The sequence below is a fragment of the Peromyscus leucopus genome, chromosome 5, assembly GCF_004664715.2.
Source record: "Peromyscus leucopus breed LL Stock chromosome 5, UCI_PerLeu_2.1, whole genome shotgun sequence".
In the NCBI taxonomy this organism is placed as follows: Eukaryota; Metazoa; Chordata; class Mammalia; order Rodentia; family Cricetidae; genus Peromyscus; species Peromyscus leucopus.
The window spans coordinates 67,744,108-67,771,157 of NC_051067.1; the positions used below are offsets into that span (position 1 = coordinate 67,744,108).

The 27,050-nt window shown below is 42.0% G+C and overlaps 1 protein-coding gene across 7 annotated transcripts in view; it reads left to right on the forward strand.

Moving 5' to 3' along the window:
• Window positions 1–11,089: 11,089 nt before the first annotated feature.
• Window positions 11,090–27,050, forward strand: part of Cacnb2 (calcium voltage-gated channel auxiliary subunit beta 2) — a 356,801-nt gene continuing 340,840 nt past the window's right edge. For 4 of the 7 annotated variants that reach the window (XM_028870493.2, XM_028870494.2, XM_028870497.2 and 1 more), the window contains exons 1-2: window positions 11,090–11,218; window positions 21,144–21,236. In XM_028870493.2, the coding sequence (XP_028726326.1) occupies window positions 11,111–11,218; window positions 21,144–21,236 (201 nt within the window). In that variant the 5' untranslated portion in view covers window positions 11,090–11,110. Of the gene's footprint in view, window positions 11,219–11,340; window positions 11,585–21,143; window positions 21,237–27,050 lie in introns of those variants that run through there. The other 3 variants (XM_028870495.2, XM_028870496.2, XM_028870505.2) reach the window with 1 other exon arrangement.

Genomic DNA, 27,050 nt, shown 5'->3' on the forward strand with positions numbered 1-27,050 from the left:
AGCACTAGGTCCATAATTCAAAGGCCAATATGTTATTGTCTAAATTATCTCAATGAGGTTTCTGTTCAATAATACTTTTACATTTTTTGTGGCTTTTGGTGGCAGATAAAAGCAGGTTTTTAAAATGAAGAGTTGAAAAAAGAAAAAATAAAAGAAAAGAGAACCTTAACCTGAGCCCCCTCCTGAGCTCCAAGGGATGCACACAGGCACATCCTCCACATGAAACTTTGTGGAGTTGAAGATTATTGTAAATGGTCATCTCCAAATAACCACATTCCTCTTACTGTTTCTCAGGGACATAATGTTCAAGTTCTTTAACCGTCTACAAAGACTTGGGACTGAAATTGGGAATGTGGAGTTCTGCATTTTGACTGTCCCTGATTCATGTGAGGTCTTTATGTCTTGACTTGTTCTCCTTTCGTTTATGTAGCGAAGGAGCAATCCAATTATCCCCTAAGAGCAAAGTGAGAAAGGGGTACTTTTGTACTATTTTGATGAAGTTGTGATGAAGATGACTAGAATTTATAAAGGGATTAAAGACGTATTTTATGTGGGCTGGGAAGATGGGTCAGTGGGGAAGATGGCTCAGAGGATAAGAGCACTTGCATAAATAACTGAGTCCACATCCCCAACAGCCATGTAAAAACCCAGGCATGGCCATGCATGCCCATGACCTCAAAGCTGTGGAAGACAGAGACAGCAAGACAGCTGGGTCTTGCTGGCCACTGGCCTAGTTCCAGGTTTAGTGAGAGACCTTGTCTCAAGGGAATAAGGTGATGAAATAGGACACCCACAGTGTTTCTCCGGTTTCTGCATGCATGGGTCCATGAAAACCCCCAACATGCATGTGCATATATATCAAACACACAGACATGTGCACCCAGACATATTATGATTTTTCTCTTTTCTGAAATCACTTTATTAGTGGGGATTCTCCAAGTTAGCATCTATCATTTAAATCCAAGGAAGTAAATAATCAACAACAGCAAAATTATGAAAATCTAGACTGCCAATTCCAAAGGATTTTGAAGGTTCTGATTTCAAAGCTCATAATATGAAAGGAGAGAACAGACTTCCACCACACATTCATGTAAGTATCCCTTACCAACACACATATCATGTACACACACACACACACACACACACACACACGAAATAAGTAAATAAATGCTTCTTAAAATCCTGAATTACCTCTGCTCAGAAGAAAAATATCTTGAACCTATATATTTTAAAGTTAAAAGAATGTTGACAGGAATCTTCTACTGACAGTCTATGTGCATATTGTAAAACAACATATCTGTTAGCAGAATAGAAATGAAAGTTTATCAGAACAAAAGATACAGTATTCAGCATTTTACCCCTTATTCATCTCATGGTGGGACATGATGAAATTTCTCAACATTTTCAATGTGCATATGCCATTTTAGGATTATTAGGTGGATTAAATGAAATAATCTACTTAAGAGCTTCTTACAATGCCTGGTAGGATTTGATAAGGGGTGACTACTGTGAGAATACTTGAGTAAATACATACTTTAAATGCAGATTTCATGCTGTCATTGTTCACATAGGATTTCTAAATTAGAATGTTATATTCCTCTGGAAGTACTTAGTGAAGTAACAGCACATAGAGCAACCTGCATGTGGAATTCTACCCAAGCCAGCTTGCTAGCTCAGCTAAATAAAACCACATGACTACTACCAAGGAAATTGGTAACAGAATGAGAATTGTGACATCAGTCCTTGACTTGGGGAGGTAACATGCTGGGTCCCATACCTTCATCTCCATCAAGTCTTCTATGGAGAACATTACCCTTTTCCATAATCATTGAAGGCAGCTTTCTTTCATAGTGTAGCTCCCTAGAGGATGGGCTTGTTGGAGAGGTTTTCTGATTTTTAGAATTATATTCAGGTGTGTGTGTGTGTGTGTGTGTGTGTGTGTGTGTGTGTGTTTGTGTGTGTGTGCTTGCATGTGTACCCTCGCATGTTTTAGGACCCGCATGTTAAAGTTGGAGGACAACTTTGAGGAGTCTGTTTTCTCCTTTCACTTTGTGGGTCCCAGGCATAGAACTCGATCATCAGGATTTGCAACAAGAACCTTTGCCTGCTGAGCCAACTCCTTGGCCCAATTTTTCTGATTGTTGGCCATTGAAGGTGCCACAAAAGATAAACCTGAGAGGAGGGGCCAGTTCAGCCAGATGCTTCCTTGTCCACAAAAACCATGTATATTAGAGGGGTCAGAATTAAGCCTTGCTGCTGCCTTTAAGAATCGAACATCTCTTAGATGGGATATTTAATCACGGAATGACCATGATCTCATTTTATGAAGATCTTGAAGGCTCATCCCTCTCTTTGTTGCTGATGACTGTCCCTCCTGGTAATTTCTTTTCCTATGTGTTTTGTGATCTTGGAGGATGCATAAGAGCAGCCCGTGTCAGTGAATTAAAGGCATGACCTTGTACACAGGCTTTTCTGATATGTCTGCCGATAGCCACAGGACTAATGCCATATGGCTAGCTAGAACCACACTGTCCTGTTCCATTCTGGTATGGTGATAAAACATCCTAACCAAAGGCAACTTGGGGAAGAAAGCATTCATTTGAGTTACACATTCAGGTCACAGTCCATCACTAAGGGAAGCCAGGGTAGGAACCCAGAGGCAGCAACCATAAACGAACACTTCTTACTGGCTTACTCTCTGCCTTGCTTATTGATGCATGTTCAGCTATCATTCTTATACAGCCCAGGCCTCCAGTGCTAGGGATGGTGTTACCTGCTTTGGTCTGGACCCTCCCACATCAATGATCAGTCAAGACAGTCTCTCACAGACATGGCCATGGGTCAATCTAATATGGGCAGTCCCTCAATTGAGACTCCCACAAGTGACTCTAGGATGGGTAAGGTTGACAGTTGACAGGCTCTCTGGGATACACCCTCATCTCAGAAAAGAGGACACCTCATTTAAAGGACTCTTCACTCAGCACTACTGAAGCACAACCTATAATATCTGCTCTCCTGTCATCTGCACCTCAGGAAAAGACTTCTTCCCACCTCAAGTTCTATATCTATAAAAGGGGAAACCCCAAGTTCCAATGCTGCTGTGCTGCTGGGGACACATTGTATCAGAATGTGTGGAGGATCTGATTAGGGAAAGCACTTATGTAACAGAGGAAAATAATTAACTTGTCACATCTTTTCTTTCCACAGGACTCAAGTAGACTCTTGTACAATAGGGAGCCATAGACCAATAACATGGGGGTGAGGGAGGTGAGGGGTGGGAGTCTGTTGGTTTTTTTTTTTAACCTCTTTACATTCTGATTCTTAAAAATTATTACATTTATTTATGTGTGGTGTTTTGTTGTTGTTGTTGTGGGGGGGTGGTATGGGTGTATGAGGTGGTTTGAAAGAAAATGGCCCCCAAACGGAGTGGCACGGTTGGGAGATGTGATGTGGGTGTGTGCACCTGAGAGCACAAGGAAGCCAGAGGATGCTGTCAGTCTATCACTCCTCTTACTCCTTTGAGACAGGGTCTCTCACTGAATCTGGAACTAGGCTGGTGCCAGTAAGCCCCAGACATACCCTGTCTCGGCACCGCACAGCACTGGAATGATGGTCCCATGCATAGCCAAGCTCAGTTTCTCGTGTGGGAGCCAAGTATTTGAACTCAGGTCCTCATCATTGCATGTCAGGTACTCATCCACTTAGCCATCCCTCCAGACCTAAATTTACATTTTAAAGGTATCACAAATAAGTAGAGCTCCTCTCAGAAAACAGAGTTTTAATATCCAGAGAGAACAGGACAACCTTTTGGTTATATTGGATAAGAGAAGAGAGAAAAATAAACCATTTTATCCATATCAAAAATCAAAAGAAGCCATAACTACAGATTACAAATATAGAAAAGATAATAAAAAGAATATTATGAGCATCTCTATGCCAATAAAATATACAATCAAAGTTAAATAGAAGAATTTGCTAAAAGACACCAACTAAGAACCTAAATGAAAAGAAATAAAAGACATGGAAAATATGAATATAGGTATAAATTCAAGTGTGTTTCTCAATAAAGGGCTTTATGAGAAAGGGTGAGGGAGAGAGGAAAAGAGAGAGAATATGGATGGATGGTGAATGTCTTCTATTACAATTAAACACAGCCAGGGAAATGGCTCAGCCTGTGAAGTAGCTCTTTCACCCCCAAGGATATAGACCTGAATGCAGACCCTCAGAACTGAAGGAAACACTAGATGTGATCCCCTGCATCTGTAAAATTGGTTCATGGGGTGCTCACTGGGCAGCCATTCTAGCCAAATGTGAGCCCCGAGGTCAGTGTAAGAAGCAGTCTCAGAAGATAAGGTGAAAAGCCATAGTGGCAGGTAAAACGTCAGTCTGGAAAGGTGGCTCAGTGGTTAGGATCACTTGCTGCTCTTTCAAAGGCCCCAAGTTCAGTTCCCAGCATCCACATTAGGTACCTGGTAACTTCAGCTCCAGAGGATTCACTGCCCTCTTCTCGCCTCCATGAGCACCTACACACAAGTGGTATACACTCAGACATAAGCACATACACATACATTTTAAAAATGTTTTTGAATTTTAAAAAGGAGATGTTGTTAACTCTCAGCAACAACACACTAAAAATAAAAGCAAAGCAAAACACTAAGCAAAATAACAACACACACACACACACACACACACACACACACACACACACACACACACGCACACACACAATGGGAGACCACAAAGCCTTTGCTTAGTGATGTTTTATGGAAACACAGGTTTGGTCTATGGAATGGCAGCAGGAAATGGGGATACTTGTTCTCATTGCCAATTGCCTGTCAGTGCCCTTGCTTTCTAACTCAGTCTTTAATCTGCACTGAACTCTCTTCTTCCGTTCTCATGTGTTCTGTCATTTTGCATAGAACATTTTCCCCTGTTCTTTGAATTGTCACCCACAGTATTTTGCAATCACATTTGTCATCCTGTGACGGTGTCTTCTTGTCTCTACTGAGTGCTTCATAAGTGCATAAGGCATGCCTTGATCAATACTGTTCTCCCTATAGCAATCTCTCTCTCTCTCCCTTCCCCACTTCTGCCCCTCCTCCTTCCCCTCCCTGTCTTTCCCTTCCTCCCCTGCCTTCCTCCTTTCCTCTCTCCCTCTTTATCTCCCTCCCTCCATATATACACAGCAGATACAAGTTTATTACACAGTGACATATATTGACAAAATTTCTGTACTTCATAGCTATTTAGGAGACTAGTCCCATTTCTTTCTTTCATATGCATGTGTGGTGGGTACACTCCCCCATGTGAGCACATTTACAGCTAGAGGTTGTTAGCCTTATTTTTTAACTTATCGTCATCATCATCATCACCACCACCATCATGTGGAGGTCAGAGAACAATTTTGTGGGTTCAGGTCTCTCCTTGCACCTTCACATAGTTTTAGGGGGTCAAGCCCAGGTAACCAGATATGTGTGAGGAGTGCCTCTAACCACTGAGCCATCTCCCTGGCCCAATCACCTTAGTTTTTATTTTTCTTTCTCTTTTTTTTTTTTTTTGAGATTTTTTTTTCTATATGCCCGAGAATTTGATTATATATACCACATTTCTGCCTGGTGCCCAAGGACAGAGGAGGGTGTTGGAATTGGAACTAAGGTCAGTTGTGAGACATCACATGGGTACCGGGATCTGGACCTGGGTTCACTGCAGAAGCAACAGCTGCTTCTGATCTTTCACACAGAGCCATCTCTCTTGTCCCCCCTCACTTTATATTTTGAGTCAGGGACCCCCACTGAACCTGGAGCTCACTGTCTGAGCTAGACCGGCTTGCCATCAAGCTCTAGAATCTGCTTGTCCCTGTCCTCGAGCACTGGAGTTATAGATACTCACCACCATGCCCAGCTGGGGCTGGGGATCCAAACTCCAGGCCTCTTAGCTTATGTAGAAAGCATTTTATCCACTGAGCCATCTCCCCAGCGCCTCAGTCCTCTTTTGAACAATTATGTTGCTATAGACATCACGGAATGCCAGTGAAGCCGTGCAAATTTGTCTCAACTTTTTTCATATGCTGAGACAGGCCCCTTCAAAGTACAGCAGACAGTTGACTGAGAAAGCAGCCGAAAGCTGGGATTTAGAAGGCAGATGATTTTGGCCTTTGCCACCAATTAGCTATTGAGGCTTGGTGCAGCCAGTCACTGTCAGCTCTTCAAACCCACTCTCCCTTTCCACCTAAGGCTCCTAACTGGGCCATATTCATCAGTTTATCCATTGGTTGAATTCTAGCTAATGTAAGTGGGAATGATGTGGACTTTCTAAGCCTGGCAAAATATATGTTACATATTTCACCTTATAACCCAACCCATGTTCCATCATTCCTTTTTAGCCTTCTCACTCACCCAGATGGAAATCAACATGGCAATACTGGAAGCCAGACTAGAAGTCATTTTGGTAATTAGTCATTCAAACCTTATGTTCAAATGTAAACAGGAAGAACCACTTCTGACAGTCAACTACCCCAATATCAGAGGAATCGCTTCTTTACAGTACATCAAACATTTAAGTTTCACTCCTGAAGTTTGACTTTACCTCATTAACATACAATATAGTAATATCTATCACACAGATAAAACATATATATATATATATATATATATATATATATATATATATGCTGTGGAATAATCCTACTGTACACTGTGTGAATATATGTCGCTATGATTGGTTTAATAAACAAACTGACTGGCCAATAGCTGAACAGGATAAAGTTGGGTGGGAAAGCCAAACTGAGAATGATGGGATGAGGAAGGGCAGAGTCAGAGGAGTCGATAGCCAGATGCAGAATGAGTCGGACACACAAAATGGGATAGAGGTAAAAACCACGAGCCTTGGGGCAGCACATAGACTAATGGAAATGGGTTAAGTTGTAAGAACTAGTTAGTAATAAGCCTGAGCTACCAGCAGAGCATCTGTAATTAATATAAGCCTCAGCGTGTTTGTTTGGGAGCAGGTAGTCGGGACAGGTAAACTTCTGTCTATATATAAGTCCTTAACACAAAGTTTGACCCCTCTTTTGTAAACAAGAGTATGTATTGTTGTGTAACAAGATTGAATATGAAGTCAATCAGATGTCAAATGAGTGTGTTTTGTGAGCTGAGAAGTGCTATGCAAATATTGGATACCCCAGAATCCTTTTTGTTGGGTCAATCTAAGAATTCATGAAATTTAAATTCTGGGAAGTCTTTTCTAAGGGAGAGAAAGAAACTTTATCTCTTCCACTTGCCCACTTTAGTTTTGGTCTTGCACTATGCATATAGAAGTCTTTGATACTGGATTTGCTCGAACTGTAATTTGTTTTAACGTTTTATAATTCAGGGCCTTCATTTAATACTATAGTTTCAAAAACAGCCTGAGTGTGACATCACGGAACCCATCAGAGTAAATTAGGACTGAGGTCAGCATAGATGTATTTTATGCAGATGCTATTCAAAACGGCAGAAATCCAGAACTTTGAGGTGAAAAACGGTCTCAGTAAAATGAGAAATCACACATGGTGAGTTCCTTTCCCCAAAAGCGTTGCTCCAAGGTCTTAAATGTAGTCACAAATCTTCTGTTCGGAAAGGAGAGGTGAAGTAATTGTCATCATGGACAATTCTTTCACATAGTACAGCCAAAACTCGCTCTTAAACTGTTCATTTCCTGGATGGCCAGTGTTCTTCCCCATGACCCTTTCCTCATTTCAGAGCATGCCCAGAATATGCTTGTCCATTACAAAGGCTAATGAGCACAGGGACAGTAACCAGCAGCTTGGAGAAATCAGTCCTCTGCATTTGAATACCTCCACTACAATAAGTCCAGTCAGAATTGCTGGTGTTTCTTGCATTTCTATAACTTTTAATATGAAAAGGTTTTACTTACCAAAAATGTTCACTTTCACCTTTCACCAAGTCAAAGCATGTTAAAGATAAGAAAACTGGCTGTGGTAGGAGGCATTTCATGATGACTAGGATGGGTTTTCTAAACCTTCTTGTTCTGTTTTTGGTCATTTAAAGGAGTCACATTTTGTAATGTTTTTTTAAATTAGATTTGTAGCTAGAGTTTTCCTGCCTTGCCCACAGTCAGGACAAATCTTTGTCACCCGCCAGTCCCACAGCTGCTCAGACCCAACCAAGTAAACACAGAGACTTATATTGCTTACAAACTGTATGGCCATGGCAGGCTTCTTGCTAACTGTTCTTATAGCTTAAATTAATCCATTTCCATAAATCTATACCTTGCCATGTGGCTCGTGGTAATTTGACATACAGACCATCCCACAGCAAAACAACTTTTACAGGCCAGACAAAAGTCTGAATGATAAGCTGTATTGTATGTTCAATATATGCTAATTAAATTAGCATGGGTTATAAAGGAAGAATTACTGTTCTCATGATTAAGTAAGTGCTGTCTTCATGAGTTTATACAATGTTTTAAAAAACATGAAGACAGACCATTCATTATTCATCAATTTATCTATGTAGTATTAAGTTTTTCTAGCCACAGTGCACTGCAAATGTGGAGCACTCTTCTCAGTCCTAGGGATAAAATGTGATGACCCCCAACTGCTGCCCTCAAGGAGTGTCTGCCTAGATCTGGAAGGAAACTAAAGAACTCAGTACTACAAATTATACAAAATGAATATATCATTTAACATTTGAACATTTAATCAAAGTTTCCAAAGTTCATCTGACATTTTGTGGTCTCTTAAAAATCTGATGAGAAGATAAGATTCTGCTTCCCAAATGGCCATAATTGAAAGAGAATGACAGATAATCAATGAAGTATCCCCAGGATATTAGGCCGATGATGTGGGAGAACACTACATTGCATCAAACCTGGAAGTTTGAACCGTTTGTTCAAGACAGGGACTCCCTATGGAACCCAGACTCCCAACCCTCTTGCCAAGATCTGGGATTACAGATGCATGCTGATACACCTGATAAACCCATAGTTTTATAAAACTGCTTTGAAGTTCCTCACTCACTCATTCATTAATTCAATAAACATACTAGTTTCTAAGAATTCACAACATTGTAAGCCCTAGAGGGCCAGTGACCTGACCTGTGTTGGCTGTGGTCATTTGGAGGCATAAATAGCCTCTTGATTTGTACTTTATTAATTACACATTGAAAGAACTTGGAGTACAATTACTATACTCTGAGTGTACCCCAAGTGACAACTATGGTTCCCACAGTACAGAGCATCTAGTATAGTCGATGGAGTGCTGTCCCTGAGCCTTCCCAGACTTGAGAAAACTCACCAGTTTGAATAAAGAAACAGGATCGAGAGAGTGATCATACCATCAGCACACTGTGGGGTGATTGTAGACTTTAACTGGAAAGCGTTCAAAACAATTTCTTTCCCGTTTTCACACATACACATGGCATGGATAGACATAAATATAACAACATTGCTGGTTGTCATAAATGAACTTAAACAAACCCCAACCTGCCAGAGTGCTGGGGAGCTTCTGTCTGGCCATGGCTGTAAAGCAGAACCTCAGGCCCCAAACCCACAAACTCTCTGCTCCCTGCCTTGTTGATGTCTGAACCAGGTCACCCTTCTAATGAGGTAAATAATTGTTAGCGGATACTTCAGTGCTTCTCCTTAACACTTAGTAAGATGTAATTAAAAAATGGCATCAAGACTGAAGGTTAGGAAAATCAATGGCACTTTGTATATGCTTAAGTTTTTAAACATACCAAGATCTTTTTTTTTTTTTCTTTTAAGTCTGGCTGAATCCAGTGTATGGTAAACATCTGCTTAATTAAAACATCTCAGGTATCCTTAAGAAGAGCCAGTACTGTATTTCATCCCCATAGTCAAACACAGTACAAAAGTTTACCTTAGTAAAAGGTCTTCGTGCAGATTGCAGCCTAGACAACTATTATGTTTTGTAGCTACACAATGACTGCTACCTAGAAAATCTGTGTGGAGACTTTCAAGGGAGTTAAGGTTGTCAGGCCAGAGGCCTCTTACAAAGCGAAAAGCTGTCTTATGAGGAATATTAGAATGGAAAGTTATTCTTTTTCTTTCCTCCTCTTCTTCCTCCTCCTTCGTGTCTTTGTTCTTAAATTGAAAATTTGTACAGTATATTCTACTTATGGTCCCCCCTCTTCCATCTCCTCTTTACCTCCCCACCCATCCAATTCTAAACATTCTGGCTTTAGCCACTTAATAAACATTTCAGGGTCTTTAAAAACGTGCCCTTTCTTTCTTTCTTTCTTTCTTTTTTTTTTTTTTTTTTTTTTTTTTTGCCTCAAGGGTCACAGTAAGACTTCTCAACCATGTAGGGGAAAAAAATCCAGTCTGCTAGCAAAGTAGTGCTACTAGCAAAGAAAACAAGAACCAAACAGGTCGCCACAAACCAAAAAGCTAGGGTGCAGGTGTAGTGGATTTGAGCCAATTGTCATCTCAGGACCATGTGGGAGAAAGCCTTAGTTCCTCCACGGCGTTTGCTTTCTGACTCGAGTGCTTTCACTGATGCTGTTTGCAGAGGCTCGGGAGTCTGTCAGCAGTCTTTTCTGAATCGTGGAGACTTTCAGTTTAGAGACCAACTCTGTGGATCTTTTCCCTCCCTTGGTCCCCGGGAAGAGGAGGTGAGCTGAGCAGCTGGGCCAGTTACCTCCCCAGGGAGCCCCGGCTGGCTTTCGTGGCTTCAAAAACTTTCCAGCGCGAGTGCCACAGCGACGGGTGGCAGCTGAGTCGGAGCCCACGCGACCCGCGCCTCCCGCGAGGAACTTTTCGGAGTGGCGGTGGCTTGTCACTCTCGCTTTCCGACGCGCCTCCCCCTGGCTCGCGCTCCCGGAGCGCCCTCCCTCCTGGCGGGGACCTTCCCGGGAGACCGCCCGCCCGGCAGTCCGCGTCTCGGCCGCTCGCTGGCCCCGAGGCCCCAAAGAGCGTGCGCCCCTCTCCTTGGCCACCCAGCCGCGTGCCCGAGCCACCGCCTCTAGGCTTTGCACCATGCTCCAGCGGCGTCCCGCGCACTGAGAGCCGCCGATCGTAGGGCGAAGAGGAGCGGGGCACCCAGGGCGTGGAGGAGGGGACCCGCCGCCTTGGAGCCGACTTTTCGCCGATGGTCCAAAGCGACACGTCCAAGTCGCCTCCCATAGCGGCGGTGGCGCAGGAGAGCCAGATGGAGCTGCTGGAGAGCGCGGCTCCCGCGGGGGCGCTCGGAGCACAGGTAGCCACAGCGCCGCGCCTTCTGCTGGCTTTGTGAGCCTCCGGGCTCCGACCTCAGTCCCTCCCGCCGCCTCCTTTCCCGATCGCAGACCTCGCCTCCCCCTCTTGCTTGGGTCTCCTGCGCCACCTCCTCCCCCATCCCCGGGCTGACCGGGACCCTGTCCCTACGCGCCTTCCCCGGCTCTGCTCCGGCTTCCATTTTTTTTCTCCCTCTGCTTTCTGAAAAGCCTGTGGGAAGGGGCGAGGACGACCTGCCGCTCCGCCCCGGCTTCTCCCGGGCCACGCTGCTCGGCTGTCCGCGCCCCTGCCCGGGAGAAGCACATGGAGAGCCATGGACCAGGCGAGCGGACTGGACCGGCTCAAGATCGTGAGTCCGCGCGGGCGGGAAAGGGCTCCGCATCCCGCAGCGCTGTTTCCGGCCGCTGCCTCTGGTGGTCTCCGCTAGGAGCTGGGCGGGGAGGTGGGATGCTATGTGGGGTCGAGGTGGGCGTGGAACCCCCTGCCTTGTCCCCAGAGAGCAGCCTCTACCCCCCTGGGCTCCTGGGGCTCTGTGCCACCCAGACAGTTCAGCTGTCCTCTTGGCCAGGATTTGCCTGGACCCCCTTGTTTCTTTGCTTTCAAGAAGAGAGCAGAGAGTTAGGGGATGAGAAAGTTTTTGTTTCTGTTTACCCTGAAATGGAAAGCCATTCTAGCTGCTCCTGCCTGGGTGATGAGTATTAGTGGTTTCTGGAAAAATTCTGTTCCGCTGCTCATTGTGAAATAGGAGAAGTCGGTTGTAGGCGTCGGGTGTGATAAGGTAGCTTTTACATAAGGCTTTGGCAGGTACAGTTGGGATTCCAGACACCCCCAGACCTAGGCGGTAAGGAGTCCTTCAACTTTTATTCTTGGGGCAAAGCCTTCAAACCTGACACTTGGGCTAGTTCGAGAGTGCTGGGAAGAGACTGGGTCGAGTCCAGGAGAACGCTTCTCCTCTGCTTCATGGCTTTGGCTTGCTGATTTCAAACCCACGTTTGCCAGGTTGTAAACTGTGATATGTGTATACATAAATAATACACAACATAAAATCCACTGGGACGAGTGCTTACTGTGTAGTAGTGGGGCGTACGTACCGAGAAAGCTCACAAAGATGTTTCCCTTGCTCTGGGAGTTATTTCTGTACTGTGACAATGGTAACCCATGTACATAATTCAAACTCTATTGAACTCCTCCTGTGTGTCTGTGACTTTGCATGGGTGCACGTTTGCACGCTGCTACTCATTCACATGTGCGCTCATGTGTGTGCAGGCGGAAAGGTTGTGTGTGCTGGGTCAGAAGGTGAGTTGCAGAAGGCCAGTGGGTTCTCTCCTTCAGCCGCGTGGGTCTCAGAGTTTGAATGCGGGTGCTAGGGCTTCCTGCCTACTGCCGTTACCTGCTGAGCCATCTTGTTGACTCTTTATGGAGCTCTCTTTGACAACTGGAAACTGCATATTTTAACGTAGAATGCACAATTTACACTGATTAGGGATGGCGGGGGGGGGGGAGCATGGGCCATATAGACCTGTAAATCAGAAATCCATTTCTGTTTGGTAAAACAGGTAGGCTTCCGTCTGCCTGGGCTGTTGGCTGACAAGCCAAGGGGTGGACCTGTAATTAGCCAGAGCACTCCCAGCCAGATTCTGCCAGAGGATCCGAATTTGAACCCACTGAGCTCACGTTTGTTTTAGGCTCCTGATTTTATCATGATACTTGCTTGCCAGCTGAGAAGAGGTAAAAGATGTACTCAGGGACCTCGGCTGTGCAAGGGCGAAGGGCTTGAATATTGAGAGAGGAAGGTAATTGAGGTGTCTCTTCTCTTTGAAGTTTCTTTAGGTATTTTTTTTTTTAGAAAAGTTATTATTTTTATGATTAAAAATAGAAGTTTTGAAATCTTGGTAAAGTTAGAGCTAATACACTAGGAGGAAAAAAATAGAGTATTCAGGTGAGAGTACTAATTTACCCAATTATTTCTAATTAAATGTAAGACAACAAATACCGGCTGTTTGAAACCTGGAGCTTATGCAGGGATACTTGGCTCAGTCTGGGAGGAAGGGACTGGACCTGCCTGGACTGAGTCTACCAGGTTGATTGCAGTCCTCGGGGGAGGATTTGCCCTGGAGGAGGTGGGAATGGGGGGTGGGTTGGGAGTAAGGGGAGGGGGGGGGAGGGGGGAGAATAGGGGAACCTGTGGCTGATATGTAGAACTGAATGGTATTGTAAAATAAAATAAATAAGATTAAAAATAAATAAATAAATAATTCACTAAAAAAAAATAACCAGTGTATAAATTGGAATTACTGTAACGTGGACAGATAGAATTTTCTCCCTTCAAATAATTTATATTCCTGTAGTTTCATGAATGGCAAAAGAGACATTTGTGTGGGTGGGTCTGTTGGAGAAAGCAGTGAGTTAAAAAAAGCTAAAGGTCACAAGTTGAGTTATCTGCAATACTTGTCAAGGGAGGTGGCATTTGAAAGGACACTTGAAGGGTGTGCTAGATTTCAACAAAAACTTTGAAAAACATCATGGGAGCCACATGTGAAGCTATTGTAGAAATTCGAAGTCTTCTCTATAATATGTATTTGTAATCTCTATTGTAGATTAGCATGGGCAGGATTAACTTGGGTAATGCCAGGCAAAAGTTCACAGGGCTATTTAAAGTCATATCTTAGAGACTTTGAATAACAGAGATCTGTGGGAAGGCTTCAGAAAAGGAGCCATAGACAGCTCACTGAACAGATCCAAGGAGAATGTTCTCTAGGCTAGTTTGGAGTGCAGAGACAAAGCTGCAAGCAGGGGAGGTTAATGGATGTTCAACAATTTGGGCAAAAGTTAGTAACGTCTACATTCAAATAGATGAAAAGTCCACGGCTATGTCAGGTTGGCCTATGACCATCAAACCTTTCACAGACCAAGCCAGGAGAATTAACACATGACTGCACTGATATGGGAAAGAGATGAAAAAGGGGAATGGATTTTATTAATACATGTATGCTAAGGAAGGTTTAAATGTTCATCTTCTCCTGCTTTTTTTTGGGGGGGGGCTCCTAAAAATGAAATTAATGTTGCCTCAACTGTGTTCATCTCACCTGTGTTATGTGAGTGCAGAGTTGCCCTGCTTATTTTGTATCTGGTAAGTTCTGGTGTCGTGGGGCCCTGTGAAACTTGGCAAACCCTTAAACCGTTCGATCTCTGTTTGGGTGGAACAAACTGACTCTAAATTCTACCCCAGAAAGAAGGCTGCCTTGGGAGTATCTTCCCCTCACCTTTTCCTATTTCTATTTCTTTGCCATTCTCATTTTGTGTGTATGTGTGTGTGGGAGGGGGGGAGGGTCGGGGTCATGTTTCTATTGATGAAGGTGCTAAATAATAATTCTCCCCAGAAATGTACAAGTGGAACCTCCATTCACAAATAAACTTCTCGGCCATCATTAGCTTCAAGACTCAGGTGCTTCTTCCTCCCCCTCCCCCACTTCAGGATTAAAATTTTCATAGGAGCAAAGTGAAAGATAGATCCACAAACTCTTAATCATTTATTTTGCCTAAAGAGATGGGATACACTTATCCATATGAGCTCTGCTCCCAAGGGCAATACCAGGAAAAAAGCAGATGTGTTTATTATGTGAGAAGCACAAGGTCACGTCAGTACAAATCTTAAAAGTGCTGATTTTACCAGATTGCATTGGCTTTTAAGGAATGGCTGGATAATATGAGAGCATATCTGGAGGCAGAAAGTCAAGGTTTTCCTAGAGCTCTTCAGGCTACAAATCTGATGGTCTACTATACTAGGTGTTAGCTCCCTGTGGCCTCTGGTCACTTGATACGTGGCTAGCCCAACCTGAGATGTGCTGTGCATCTGAAACACATACTAAGTTTCAAAAACTCACTGTGCAAATAATAAACAGGACACATCTCCATGAAGAACTCTTAAACTGAATACATATTGAAGTGAGAGTATTTTGTTTTGTTGAGTTAAATACAAGGCATGCATTGTTCTAATTAATTTCCCCTGTTACTGTGGCTACTACAGAATGTGTATTACACAGGTAGCTCACATTCTTGTTGAGCAGCATGACTCTAAAAATTGTAGCTGGTCCTTCTCTAAGGCACGGGGAAAGCTCCTGGGAAGGCTGGGTGGATGGGAAGCAGATGAGAAGGACTGGAAATAAGACAGTGACAGAAGAGGAAATGGACTGGAAACAGAACAGGCACTCTGCAAATTAGGCCTCAAAGAGCCGGTAGCCAGCCAGCATTTCCAGTCACACCTGACAATGAAGGACAGGGAGCAGAGGGCCTGTTTGTTTTGCTCCTAGCAACAGATCCCAGCTGGTTCCGCCCCAGCCAGTTCCCCAGCTGCCTTTCAGCACACCATAGAAACACAGTCTGGTCATGGCAACATCCTGGTCTGCTGTAGCAAGGGGCTTTATCAGAAATGAGTGGCAGCCTTCCTTCCATAACTCTTTAATCAAGTTAGTCCCGGCTCCCCAGAAACACACTTAAGTCCTTGGTGTATGTCTTGTCTCCAAATGCAGTGGCTGGGTTCCCATGCTGTAGGAGTTACTTGGACCCTCATTCCTAACGATTGGTTGCTTTCCTGTTGAATGGCTTTGGAGAAATTGAAAAATCATGCCAATCCGAAATTCTGAGCGTGTTTTTGGAATTCCAAATATAATATTTGATATGAGGTTTAATTATTCTAATAGTTTGAGCCCTTCCTTCCACTGTTCTCCATACCCCCCCCCACACACTCCAATTTGTGGGGCTGGGGATGGACTCTAGTGTTTTGCACATTCTAGGAAAGCACTCTGTTGCAGATCTGCATCCCTAGCCTAGCTTCCTGTTTTACAGTTTCCCTGTTGCTGCCTCTGACTCCAGTGTAATGTGCCAAATGTAGTCTTGACTTTTTCTGGTAAAGTTTAGCTGAATGTGTTAACCCTGTGGAGGAGTGGAGTAGAAGAACTCTTCAACTTCGTGGCACTCAGATATGTCTGTTTCTACTAACCATGTATGTACAAGCACTGAATATTGGAGTTTTGTTTTGTTTGTTTGTTTGTTTTCAATTACAGAGAGTTACAATTATTTATGATGCTGCTTAAAGTAATTGAGCCTTTCTCAGGAATCCTTCCAAGTCTGGCATTGTGGGGGAAAAACAAAAGATACATCTTGTCTCGGCCTTTCCCCCTCTTCCTTCCCTATTCAGGTGCTCACTGGGTTAAACCTCACTTCCAGGACAACCCTTTCTTCCCTCCTCTACCTGCCAGACAGACCTCACCCCAAAGAGCTGCACTGGTATTGCCTCCTGATTCTGCTTTTGTGTGAGCTGAATCCACATGAAAACCAATTGTATTTCCCTTTTCCTAAGGAGGCAATCTCAGCTACTTTTCACCTAGCAAAAGACCTAAGGACTTTGTTCACGGTCAAGTGCCTGTGAACAAGGGGGCTTAATGGATCCCTCTTGAATAATTTTGGTCATGTTAACATTGTTCCCAAGATGAGGAAAGTCTGAAATTCAGGGGATGAATGTCAGCATTACTAATTGAGTGGAAGCAAACTAGTTTTAGGCATCAGCATTTTGCCCATGGACAGCAATCTGTCACATATGAGCCTCAAGCACACACATCTTTCTTAAAGCTGTCCCCAGGGGCTGCCATGAGAACTTTGTTTGCCCTGTTGAAATCCCCATAATTAACTACTACTGCCCCCTTCACTCATTTGAAAGTAAGATGTTAGCTACCTCTGCAAACACGAGCATTTATCTGCTGCTTTCCAAACAAGTCTGTTTTTGAAAATTAACCAGGGTTGCAGATTATTCACACAAAGCTCGTACTCAGATCACCACATATTTTGAGTATCTTTTAAAATATGTTTGTGTAAATTTCTTAATTTTGTTCTAATTTCTGAAATCTCTGATGTGTTTGGACAATTTAATTAGGTGCCTTTCCCTCACTGTAATGACACAACGTAGTTTTATGTAGCTGCATGTCAACACCATTCTGAGTATAAATGAGTGGCTGTTGGGGCGTTCCAAGAAGGAGTCAGGAAGAGCGTGCGTTTGGCAGAGGGTGTGGGTGGCCTTTTGCGCTCCAGCCAAACTCCTTTCTTTTCCCCTTCTTCCTCCTTTCAGCTGGGGCTGCTCTAATGCTTAACTGTCTCAAACAGTAGGTGTCATGTACTTGCTAATCAGCACTGAGAGACGATTGCTTTATGCAGATAGCTGTGCCTAAAGTAGACAATCAAGGAAACGCTATTTCTTTCCCAAATATAGTTAACTAAATATTGTTTAGTTCTTATATGCCCTCCAACTGGGGAGAGGGTTCCCCCCTTTTTGTAGTTTCTTCATTTTGGCCCTAACTTTCCAGGGTATAAAGTAATTTTTAAAAAGCAAGCCATTTCAGACAAAAGGGACTTAATTTTAAATATGCATTGAGCTAAAAGAAGCTATTATTTCTGGACAGATTCATACATTGGACATAATAGGTCTTAGACTTTTTTCACTTCTCTTTCTCTTTCTCATTCTTCCTTCTTCCCAAGAAGTTCCTCTCCTTCTTCCTTTCTGTGTGCACGCCTCACAGAGTTGGTTAGGACTGACTGCATGAGCATGGGTAACTTATCAGTGCTACAACACTGAAGAAAATGATGCCCCTCCTTGAACCACCATTAGTATCAACAATCCCTCAGAGAAGGATGGGGCATCATGACCCCCTCCCATTACAGGACGGAATGTTGACGGGCCCTGTCTTTTGCAGGTCTTATGCAGGCAACCACATCTGCAGTGAGCTCATGAGTGCTTCTTCACTAGGTCATGTTCAGAAAACACTTTTTTTTTTTTTTTCAGCATTCCTCCTGAACCTCTGGCCCTTACATTCTTTCGGCCTCTAATTCTGTGATGGTCTTTGGGTTTTGGTGGAGGAGGTGATACAGACATTCCTCTTAGGGCTGAGGCACACTCCATTTAGCAAAACAGTAGCAGTGGGTTCTCCTTTAGGGCCTATGAGTGCCCCAGACACAGGTTCCTGGAAAGACTTATAGTATAATTCCTGTGGAGTAGGCCTTTAGACAGTGAAAAAAAATAGTTATTCTGAAATGAGTAAAATAACAGGATTGAGATATAAATGAGCATATTGGTTTATTTTGGCTCCAATAAATATGACATGTACTGAATGGCAGCTGCCTATAATAGTATAAAATTCCAAATGGTTAATGCTTTTAGTCACTCCTTAAAGATATGTGTGGTTGGGGGAGAGTGTAACCTGCTAGTGGGTCTGGGAAATGGCTCAGTGGATAAAGAACTTGCTATGCAAGCGTGAGGGTCTGAGTTTGAATCCCCAGAACCCACATGCAACAAGACCTAGTGGCACACAGCTCTAGTCCTAGCACTTCTGCAGTGAGACGGGACCACAAGGACATCAGAAACCACAGAAGCTTGTGGCCCAGCTAGCTTGCTATCCACTGCAGCATACCGCAAGAGATACTGTCTCAAACAACATAGAAGGCGAGGACTGATATCAGAGGTCATCTTCTAACCTCTGTACAAACACACAAACCAACACACACACACACACACACACACACACACACACACACACACACACACACACACACACACACCATTTACATACAGACTAAAAAAATAACAGTTTGCATATACTTCGGTATACCATACTTTTTTTAAGACTATAAACTGTGTCTAAAACAGTTGAAAACTGAAAAACTTCATAGCACATATATTCTGTTGAAAGCTAAGAACACCTAAAATAATGTTTGCAAACAATATTACCAGGAGATTCAAAAAAACTAATGTGAAATTTGAATGTGTCTGTCATCTGTCCTTCCTTCCTTCCTTCCTTCCTTCCTTCCTTCCTTCCTTCCTTCCTTCCTTCCTTCCTTCCTCCCTCCCTCCCTCCCTCCCTCCCTCCCTCCCTCCCTTCCTTCCCTTCTTTTTTTTAAGGACAGCAGCCTCCCCTCAGCATTCATTCTCTGTTCTCACAGGGCTGATTGTGCAATTTTGAGTAGCCAGGAAAAGCTCAAGACACCCAAGCAACTGAAGAACAAGCATTGTTATCATTAGAAAGATGAAATCAAAAAAAATTTCCTAGCCATTTCAAAATGGTACCAAAAGGGAAAAGAAACACAGCAATAAGATTATATTTTGTCTTTGTTCTCAAAAGTAACATATTCTTTACGAGGATAAATAATGTGTTTCACATAGACCGCTCGCAAGTGTCCTAAAGAAACATGCTAGATCTTACAAAATTCTTTCAAAGTAATAAGTAATTTTCCATATGGAATCATGATTTTTTTAAATGTAGGGGATTTTCATACCTCTTTTAGCCTTCTTTGGCCTGGTAAAATGCCTTTGTCCAAACCTTTACAAAATAATTGGAAAAGGAAGAGTGCTGTTAAAAGAATGTTATTTTTCAACAGTTTGCCGAGTGATGTTTATCTAAGTAAGAAGAATAAGCTGTGAAGTGAGGAGAGCCTTGTGTGTCGCACACAAAACCAGCCCCGCTCCTCTTTCCCTTTACAAAGTTGAGAGTTAATCAGATGCCATGGAAACGTGTTTGTATTACATAAAGCCCTTAGATACTTGGAAGAGAACAAACATATTTAAGAATTTTTTCTTTAATATTGCACCACATTCTCACTGATGGCAAATCCATTTAAATGGCTCAGGACACAAATGTTCACAATAGATTTTAGCCTGCATATGCTATGCTTTATAAGGTATATTTAGTTTTGTGAAAACCTTAAAAATAATCAAACATAATCAAGTAGCATTTTCAAAACCTGAGTATGGTGATTTTTAAAAGGCAGACTGCATAACTTTTGATCATCTAATGAATTTTCTGTAAACCTAACAATAACTGATATCCTGTACTTCAGCCGAGGATATTCCTTCCACTTCCAGCCTTCAAGCGGCTTTCACTTTTTTTGTAGTATATGGATGCTTATTGTAAGCTAGCTCTTACCCTAAATTCTATAAGTAACTAACTCTCTCTCTCTCTCTCTCTCTCTCTCTCTCTCTCTCTCTCTCTCTCTCTCTCTCTCTCTCTCGTGTGTGTGTGTGTGTGTGTGTGTGTGTGTGTGTGTGTGTGTAAAGGAGGTCCTCCCACATGCTAGGTAAACATTCTACCTTTGAATTATATTCGGAGTTCTTCATTTCACTTACTACTTAAAAACAAACCTGTGAGATATGCTTTTGTTTAATACATAAAAAAATCACATTTGATAATAAGAGTGGTTCTTGAATTGTAAAGAATTTTCTCAAAGAACACCGTAGGCAGTATTCCCATCTCTCTCTATATGTATTCAACTCTGAAACTCAGGGTTGAAGTATTTTTACACATATACAGATTAGATGTCAGAATAAACTGTTTTCTTCAAAGTTGTAAGAGCGATACTTGTGTTTTAATGTTTAATGCTTGCAGTGACTTCTCTTGCTTAGAATTCACATCAAATCATGCATAGTTTATTGCCAGTGCTCTGAATGTGATCTCTAGAACAGAAATAGAATAGAAAAAGCAAGTTGGCTGGTAAATGTTTGTGCTCAACTCAATTCTGTTTTTGAAAGAAACCCTGTTAGTTTCTCCCATTCTTACCTTTCTTGTTTGTAAATGCCTTTTCAAAACGTTTTATCTTTAGTGGATTTCCTTCTCAGATGCAAAACTATCTTAGCAAATATACATTGCCTCAGTCTACCAGTCACTAAGTGCTTTGTCTAAACTCCGCCCCTGTGTACTTACAGATCTGAAGGAAGTTTTAATGGTTCCCTGATATTGATTTTCCAGTGATGCCCATACAACAGCAAATTTCTTACGAACTTGGGCTTCTGACACTTTTGGAATGGGGCTAGATTCCTGTGAAAGGTTATGATTACCTTATTTCTGTCTCTCTCTTTCTCTTGTATGCAGTCATATGGAAAAGGAGCCAGGAGGAAAAACAGGTTTAAAGGCTCAGACGGAAGCACATCATCAGACACCACGTCAAACAGCTTTGTCCGCCAGGTAAGGGAGCTCTCAAGTCCATGGTCTTGAGAAGCAGATGTAAAATGAAGTTTTATTGTTTTAAGTGGTTTTGAATTCTCACTCTGAAGATTTATGCAATATTTTTACTTGAAATTGAAGTGAAACGCGTGCAGTTTAATGTACTAATGAAAATATTTATGCTTCAAGTGTGACTCTGAATAATAATTGCATTCTTGCCTGGCAAGTTGGGGAGAATCAGCTGCAGAATTCATTATGGAGCATTTTCTTCTCACAGAAAGACAGAAATGCTACAATGGAGTGAGTTGTGGGTTTTGGCAGTCTTTGGGAAAGGGGCATCTGTGCCCACAACTATGACACGGCAATACGGATCTTCCTTTAGCTTGTTGTCATCCTCGCCCTCTCCTCCTCACACTCCCCCCCCCCTTCTTTCTGTAACTTTGGATTGATAAAGAGAAAACTGTCTTTGGTCTTGAATGGTTCTCACTTCTACGGTTACATAGATTGTATGATGGCTTCAGATGTAACTTAGCTGTTTGTTGTTTTTAGAGATTGAAGCAGTCTTCATGTCAGCAAACTATGGTAAAGTCTTGCCCAGCAGAAAGCATCAGGCTGCCTAATAAACACTTGTGTATTGCAACAGAGAGTACTTCAAGTCCCAGAGGAGGCACACAGTAGTCAGTCCTCCGAGGGACATGGTCAGTGTTACCTCGTGAGCATATTGAAGCTTCATGAAGTGTGTGGGTGAGCATGTGTCATCTAGCACCTCTCAGTGACACTGGACATAGGAGAAGGATATTTAGGAGAGCATGCTTTCCTGGATGATTGATGGTCAGTTTCTGGCTAGTGAATCTGTGTATAATTCCTTTGGATGCAGCTCACTGCCTAGATCATTGGTTCTCCTGGAAACACTGAGTGGCTTCTTTGGATGTCACTCGTTTCCAGTACGTCTTGGGTCTTTTATCAAGAGCCCAGAGTCTGCTCTTGCCCCATGTGTGTTTGGCAGGAGTCCTCTATGAATCCTGTTTTGATCTTTTATGTTTTATTTTTGTTTTTGTTGGAGATCATAACACCTGACCCTTTCTCTATTCCAGTTGATTCTGATGACTTTACTGACCCTGTCCCCAAGAGTTTCATTCAAGTTTGTCACAGTAGACAATGTGTGCTTTAAACATGTCTGCCCGCTGTGTCTATAGTTACCGATTCCATAGCAATAATACAGATGGTCCTTATGTAGGCACAGGTGACTTTTGTCTAACCATCAGTCCCCTCGTGCACTGTTTGAATATGCCAAAGGCACAGCCAAGTAACTTTTAGGCAAGTGGGAAAAGAATTTTATCTTTACCAATCAGGAATTGTTTTGGTTACAAGAAGTCAAAAAAAAAAAAAAAAAAAAAAAAAGACAGTAGGTTACGAAGGAGGGAAACTTGTTTGCAAAGAAACATTTAGAAAGAAAAAGATAAAGCCAGGTGTGGTTCCCTAAGTGTGGTCCCTCCTAGATCAATGTTTCACTGTTGTCAGGGAGCTGGGTATAGTGTGAGGAGCTTATGGTAGGTTTACTTGTCTGATGGTAACATACGCAGAACTGGTATTAGAGTCCCTAGGAGGCCTGAAGGGCCTGGGATTTAGTTATTTAGCTTAGGTGAGTCAGTTAAAGGGAAGGTAGCCAAAGCCTTTTACATGTCAAGCTCCCACTTTGATTTTGTTCTTGGGGTAATGGGACTGACCCTGGAGAGCGCAACTGTAGAACTCTGAATCATTGCATCAGGGTTGACCATTGGATGATGCAGAGCAGACACCTCTGAGAGTCTTCGGAAGAGGAGCTGCAGTGAAGCAATAGATGACGCCAAGCAGCTTGAGGCAAGTGGGTGAAAACTGAGGTGTTTCAAGTGAGCAAGTTATAGTGAATCAGAATTAATGGTGTGGAGTCTATCATTGCTCCTTTAAGCACTTAACTGAAAGGTCAGCTCCTTTTTCCAGCCGTCCCTTTTGCCATATATGAAATTTTGAGATCTCAGTTCACAAGGAGAGATTTCATGGATTTCTGCACTGCCTATGAATGAACTAGAGTTTGTTTTTCCTATCTCTAATGTCTTTTTTTTTTGACATTGAGTTCTTAGGAAAGTATGTTTGTTTGAGACACAATTGTGAGTGACTCAGGCAGCTGTTCAATCATTTAAATGTAGATATTGTTAAAACATATGTGAGCATGTAAGAAGGAAAAAAATCTAGTCAAAAGAGTCAAAAACTGGAGGGCCTCTTCTAGAATCTCAATGGAATGAGGTACTTTGTATGACACAGATCTGGGGTAGCAATTATCTAAGCAGCTCATCAGAAACCTGCTCGCATCATCCAGAGCAAAGCCCAGCGGCCTGGTAGGGGCTTCAAGTTGGAAATTATACTTTTTTTTTTTTTTTGATAATGTAATCTCCATTGCAACAACATTTTTATTTTCCTGCCATATGAAATTGAACAAAAGCTACTCTGACATGGTTATATCCCTAATAGAAGTGGATTGGGGGAGTGTTTGCAGAAACTTGTGGCCAATGGTAAGAGTGAGCATGCTAGGTTGTTATATAATGTGAAAATGTTCTTCTTATTGTCAGTAACATGTTTGTTAAACAAGTATTGGTTATGTACCTATCTGTGGCTAGGGAGCATTTATAATTAGTATCAGAGGGGTATTTGGTCACCAGAACTGGAATTTATTTTCTTCTTTTTCATTTTTTTAATGGAGTCTTGCTGTACTACTCAGGCTGGTATTGAACTCATGAGCTCAGATTATTCTTCTTCCTCAGCCTCCTAAGTACCTGGGACCACAAGCATGAAGGTTATAATGGCATTATTTAACAGAACTATTCAATTAGATTCATTATGGTATTTGATTTAAAAAATAATTTCTATGTAATTTGAAAATCTTAGAATTCTGGGGTTTTTGTTTGTTTGTTCTTTAATGTATTAATGTATTACAGTACATAGGCTTTAAAAACTGGGAAATGGGTACTTTTAGGTAATTATACTACTGATAGTTAAATGGTTTAAAAGCTGGGGCTATGACAATTTAGGATAAAGAAATTGAGATCTCTCTCTCTCTCTCTCTCTCTCTCTCTCTCTCTCTCTCTCTCTCTCTCTCTCTCTCTAACTAGTAGAAAGTCAGGGAGCTTGTTTCAGATGACTTGCTTCTCCTGAAAAATCATGTGTGGGTTTATGTGGGGAAAGCTTCTTCATGGGGGTCAATAAGGTTATATAAGATGAGAAGTTTGGGGTCCTAGTTTGAGATCAGTGGCCTTGGGAGATGAAGAGATAGCAAGGAGGCTGTATATACAGCAAGAGGCCATTTGAGGACTCAGCAAGAAAACAGTCATACACCTAGGTCTCAGCCTCGGAGCCCCAGGCTCTGGTACTGTGAGAACATAATTCTCTCTTGCTTAAACCATCAGACATCTGGCATGGCTGCTCAAGCAGACTAACAGAACAAATCTATTTGTGAGGGGTGAAAGAGGTCTTTCTTTTTTAACTTTCAATTCTTTTTTTGTTTTTGTTCTTTTGTTTTGTTTTTTATATTTGATTAAAATTATATCATAACTATGTAGCTCAGGCTTTCCTGGAACTTACTCTGTGTACCAGGCTGTCCTCAAACTCACAGAGATCTGTCTACCTCTGCCTCCCAACTGCTGGGATTAAAGGCATGCACTACCACTGCCCTTCTTAACTTTCAATTCTTGCTCTTATTGATAATAGGTTATGTTTGCTAAGAAGCATGTAACTCATGTGCTCAAATCTGTGGACTTAGTGAATGGACCCATACAACCACCATCACAAAGAGTCAGCATTCTACACCCAAATCCCTCAGCTAACTGCTTTCAATCTGTATTTTCACCTTCTTAAAGACAACCAAGTTCTTCCTTCCTGATATGAATTCATTTTACCTCTTTTGAGATTTTAGGTAAACTAAATTGCTTTATGTCTAAATTTTTACACCCAGCTTCATATTGGTCATAATCATCCATTGTGGCCATTTCAATACTTGGTTGATTTTCTCTGCTGTACAGTACTGCATTGCATGGGATGTGCCACAGTTAATTTACATGTGTTGCTCTTGAAAGACACTGGCTGCTTTCTCTTTGAGGTTAAGAAGACAGTGCTGCCGTGTAAATTCTTGGGTGTACTATTGGCACATATGGATGTACTTCTCTGCAATAAATACAATGAAAACTGTGATCATATGGGGTGTATATGCTCAATAAAGTCAGTAGTGAAGAACAGTTTTCCAAAGTGACTGTCAATTCACATTACCTCTGGGAACATCTGGCCATTTCACTGTTCACAAGTAGCCAGCACTTGATGCCAATATTTTATATCTCGGTCACTCTCTGAAAGTGGGATGGTTATTCACTCTGGTGTTAGTATTGATTTGCTTATAATTAAGTCATAATTTCTCTGTAGCTAAGAAACATCTGGGGAGTATTATATATAAATATACACAATCTGAAAGATCTTCTGAGGGTTTTATAAAATCATTTATACTAAATATGTCATTAGCCACAATAACTAGATTTATACATATTTGATTAAAATTATATCATAACTATTGGAATACGATGAAATGTTTTAGAATTTTTTACAAAGTGGAAAAAAAAAGGCTAAGCAATAAAAGGATACAGTGCATTTTCCTGTGGTTAATTTTTCAGATTGCTGTTGTAGTTTTTCCAGTTGCTGTTGGTGTGTGTATTTCTCTAACTAAGCTTAATTTTTAAAAAGAATCCTTAAGAAAATAAATGCCTATAAGGAAGTTCTGCTTTCAGCTTTGAAGAAAAACTACAGCTACCACAAAGAGGAGCTCTGTCCCAGGCGCGGGCTCCATTTTGTCAGTCACCTCTCCTCATTACCCAACCATGCAACCATCTTTCTGGCTTTGGGAACCTGTTTGGATTCAGGGATTTAAGGATGACTCACTCCTGCCCCCGTTGAAAAGTGTATCTCTCAAGTACATCAGTTTCATGCTAGAGATGGGCTTGGTGTTGTGTCCTGAAGGGGCGTTTGCTCACAGGCTTCCTGGCTGTCTATTACAAACATCGTGGGATTTCCCATGAGAGAGTGGAGAGAGAGGAGTTTACTCTAGGCCCTCCTTCTTTCTATATGAGCTGTTACGATGTGATGGGCTACCTAAGATTCTGCGTCACACATTTTGGCACCTGTCCTGACCTGTAGTGTTGATTGGAAAGGAAGTTAATTATGTGTTTACTCTGCCTCATTTGTTTATGTTGTGGGTAAACCATCACCTTGGTATGCTCCATGGGCGGTATATCCTAAACTCATAATTTTCATATTTTTCTCTTAAATCAGTTATGATCTTGTGAGATTTGTTCCAAATGGTTTTCTCCAAGAAGCAGGAAAATAGTTAAATGCTGAGTCTGAGTGTTGCCTCTCCCATTTGTATTTGGCCTTTGGATAAATAACTGGATTTTTTTTTCAAATTTTTGTTTATTCTTTGGTAATTTCATACACGAATACAATGTATTTAGGTAATATAAATTCCTCAATTACTCTGCCTTTTCACATCTCATTTTCACATTGCAAATCGTCCCCTTCCAAAAAATTAGCTTTATGTATTACAGAAGTTAAAACCTGTATGCTAATTAGAAATATGCAAATAAGCACCATTTATCCATTCACTACTATGATTTAAAAAATGCAATTGTCTGGTTGGAACATTTATTAAAACATCAATAAGAAACAAGGATTTGGGGAGAAGTACTGACAGCCAGCATTTATTAAGTGTTATGGTGTGTAGACCTCCATTCTGCAGTCCAGGAACCTCAGGCACAGGCAAAG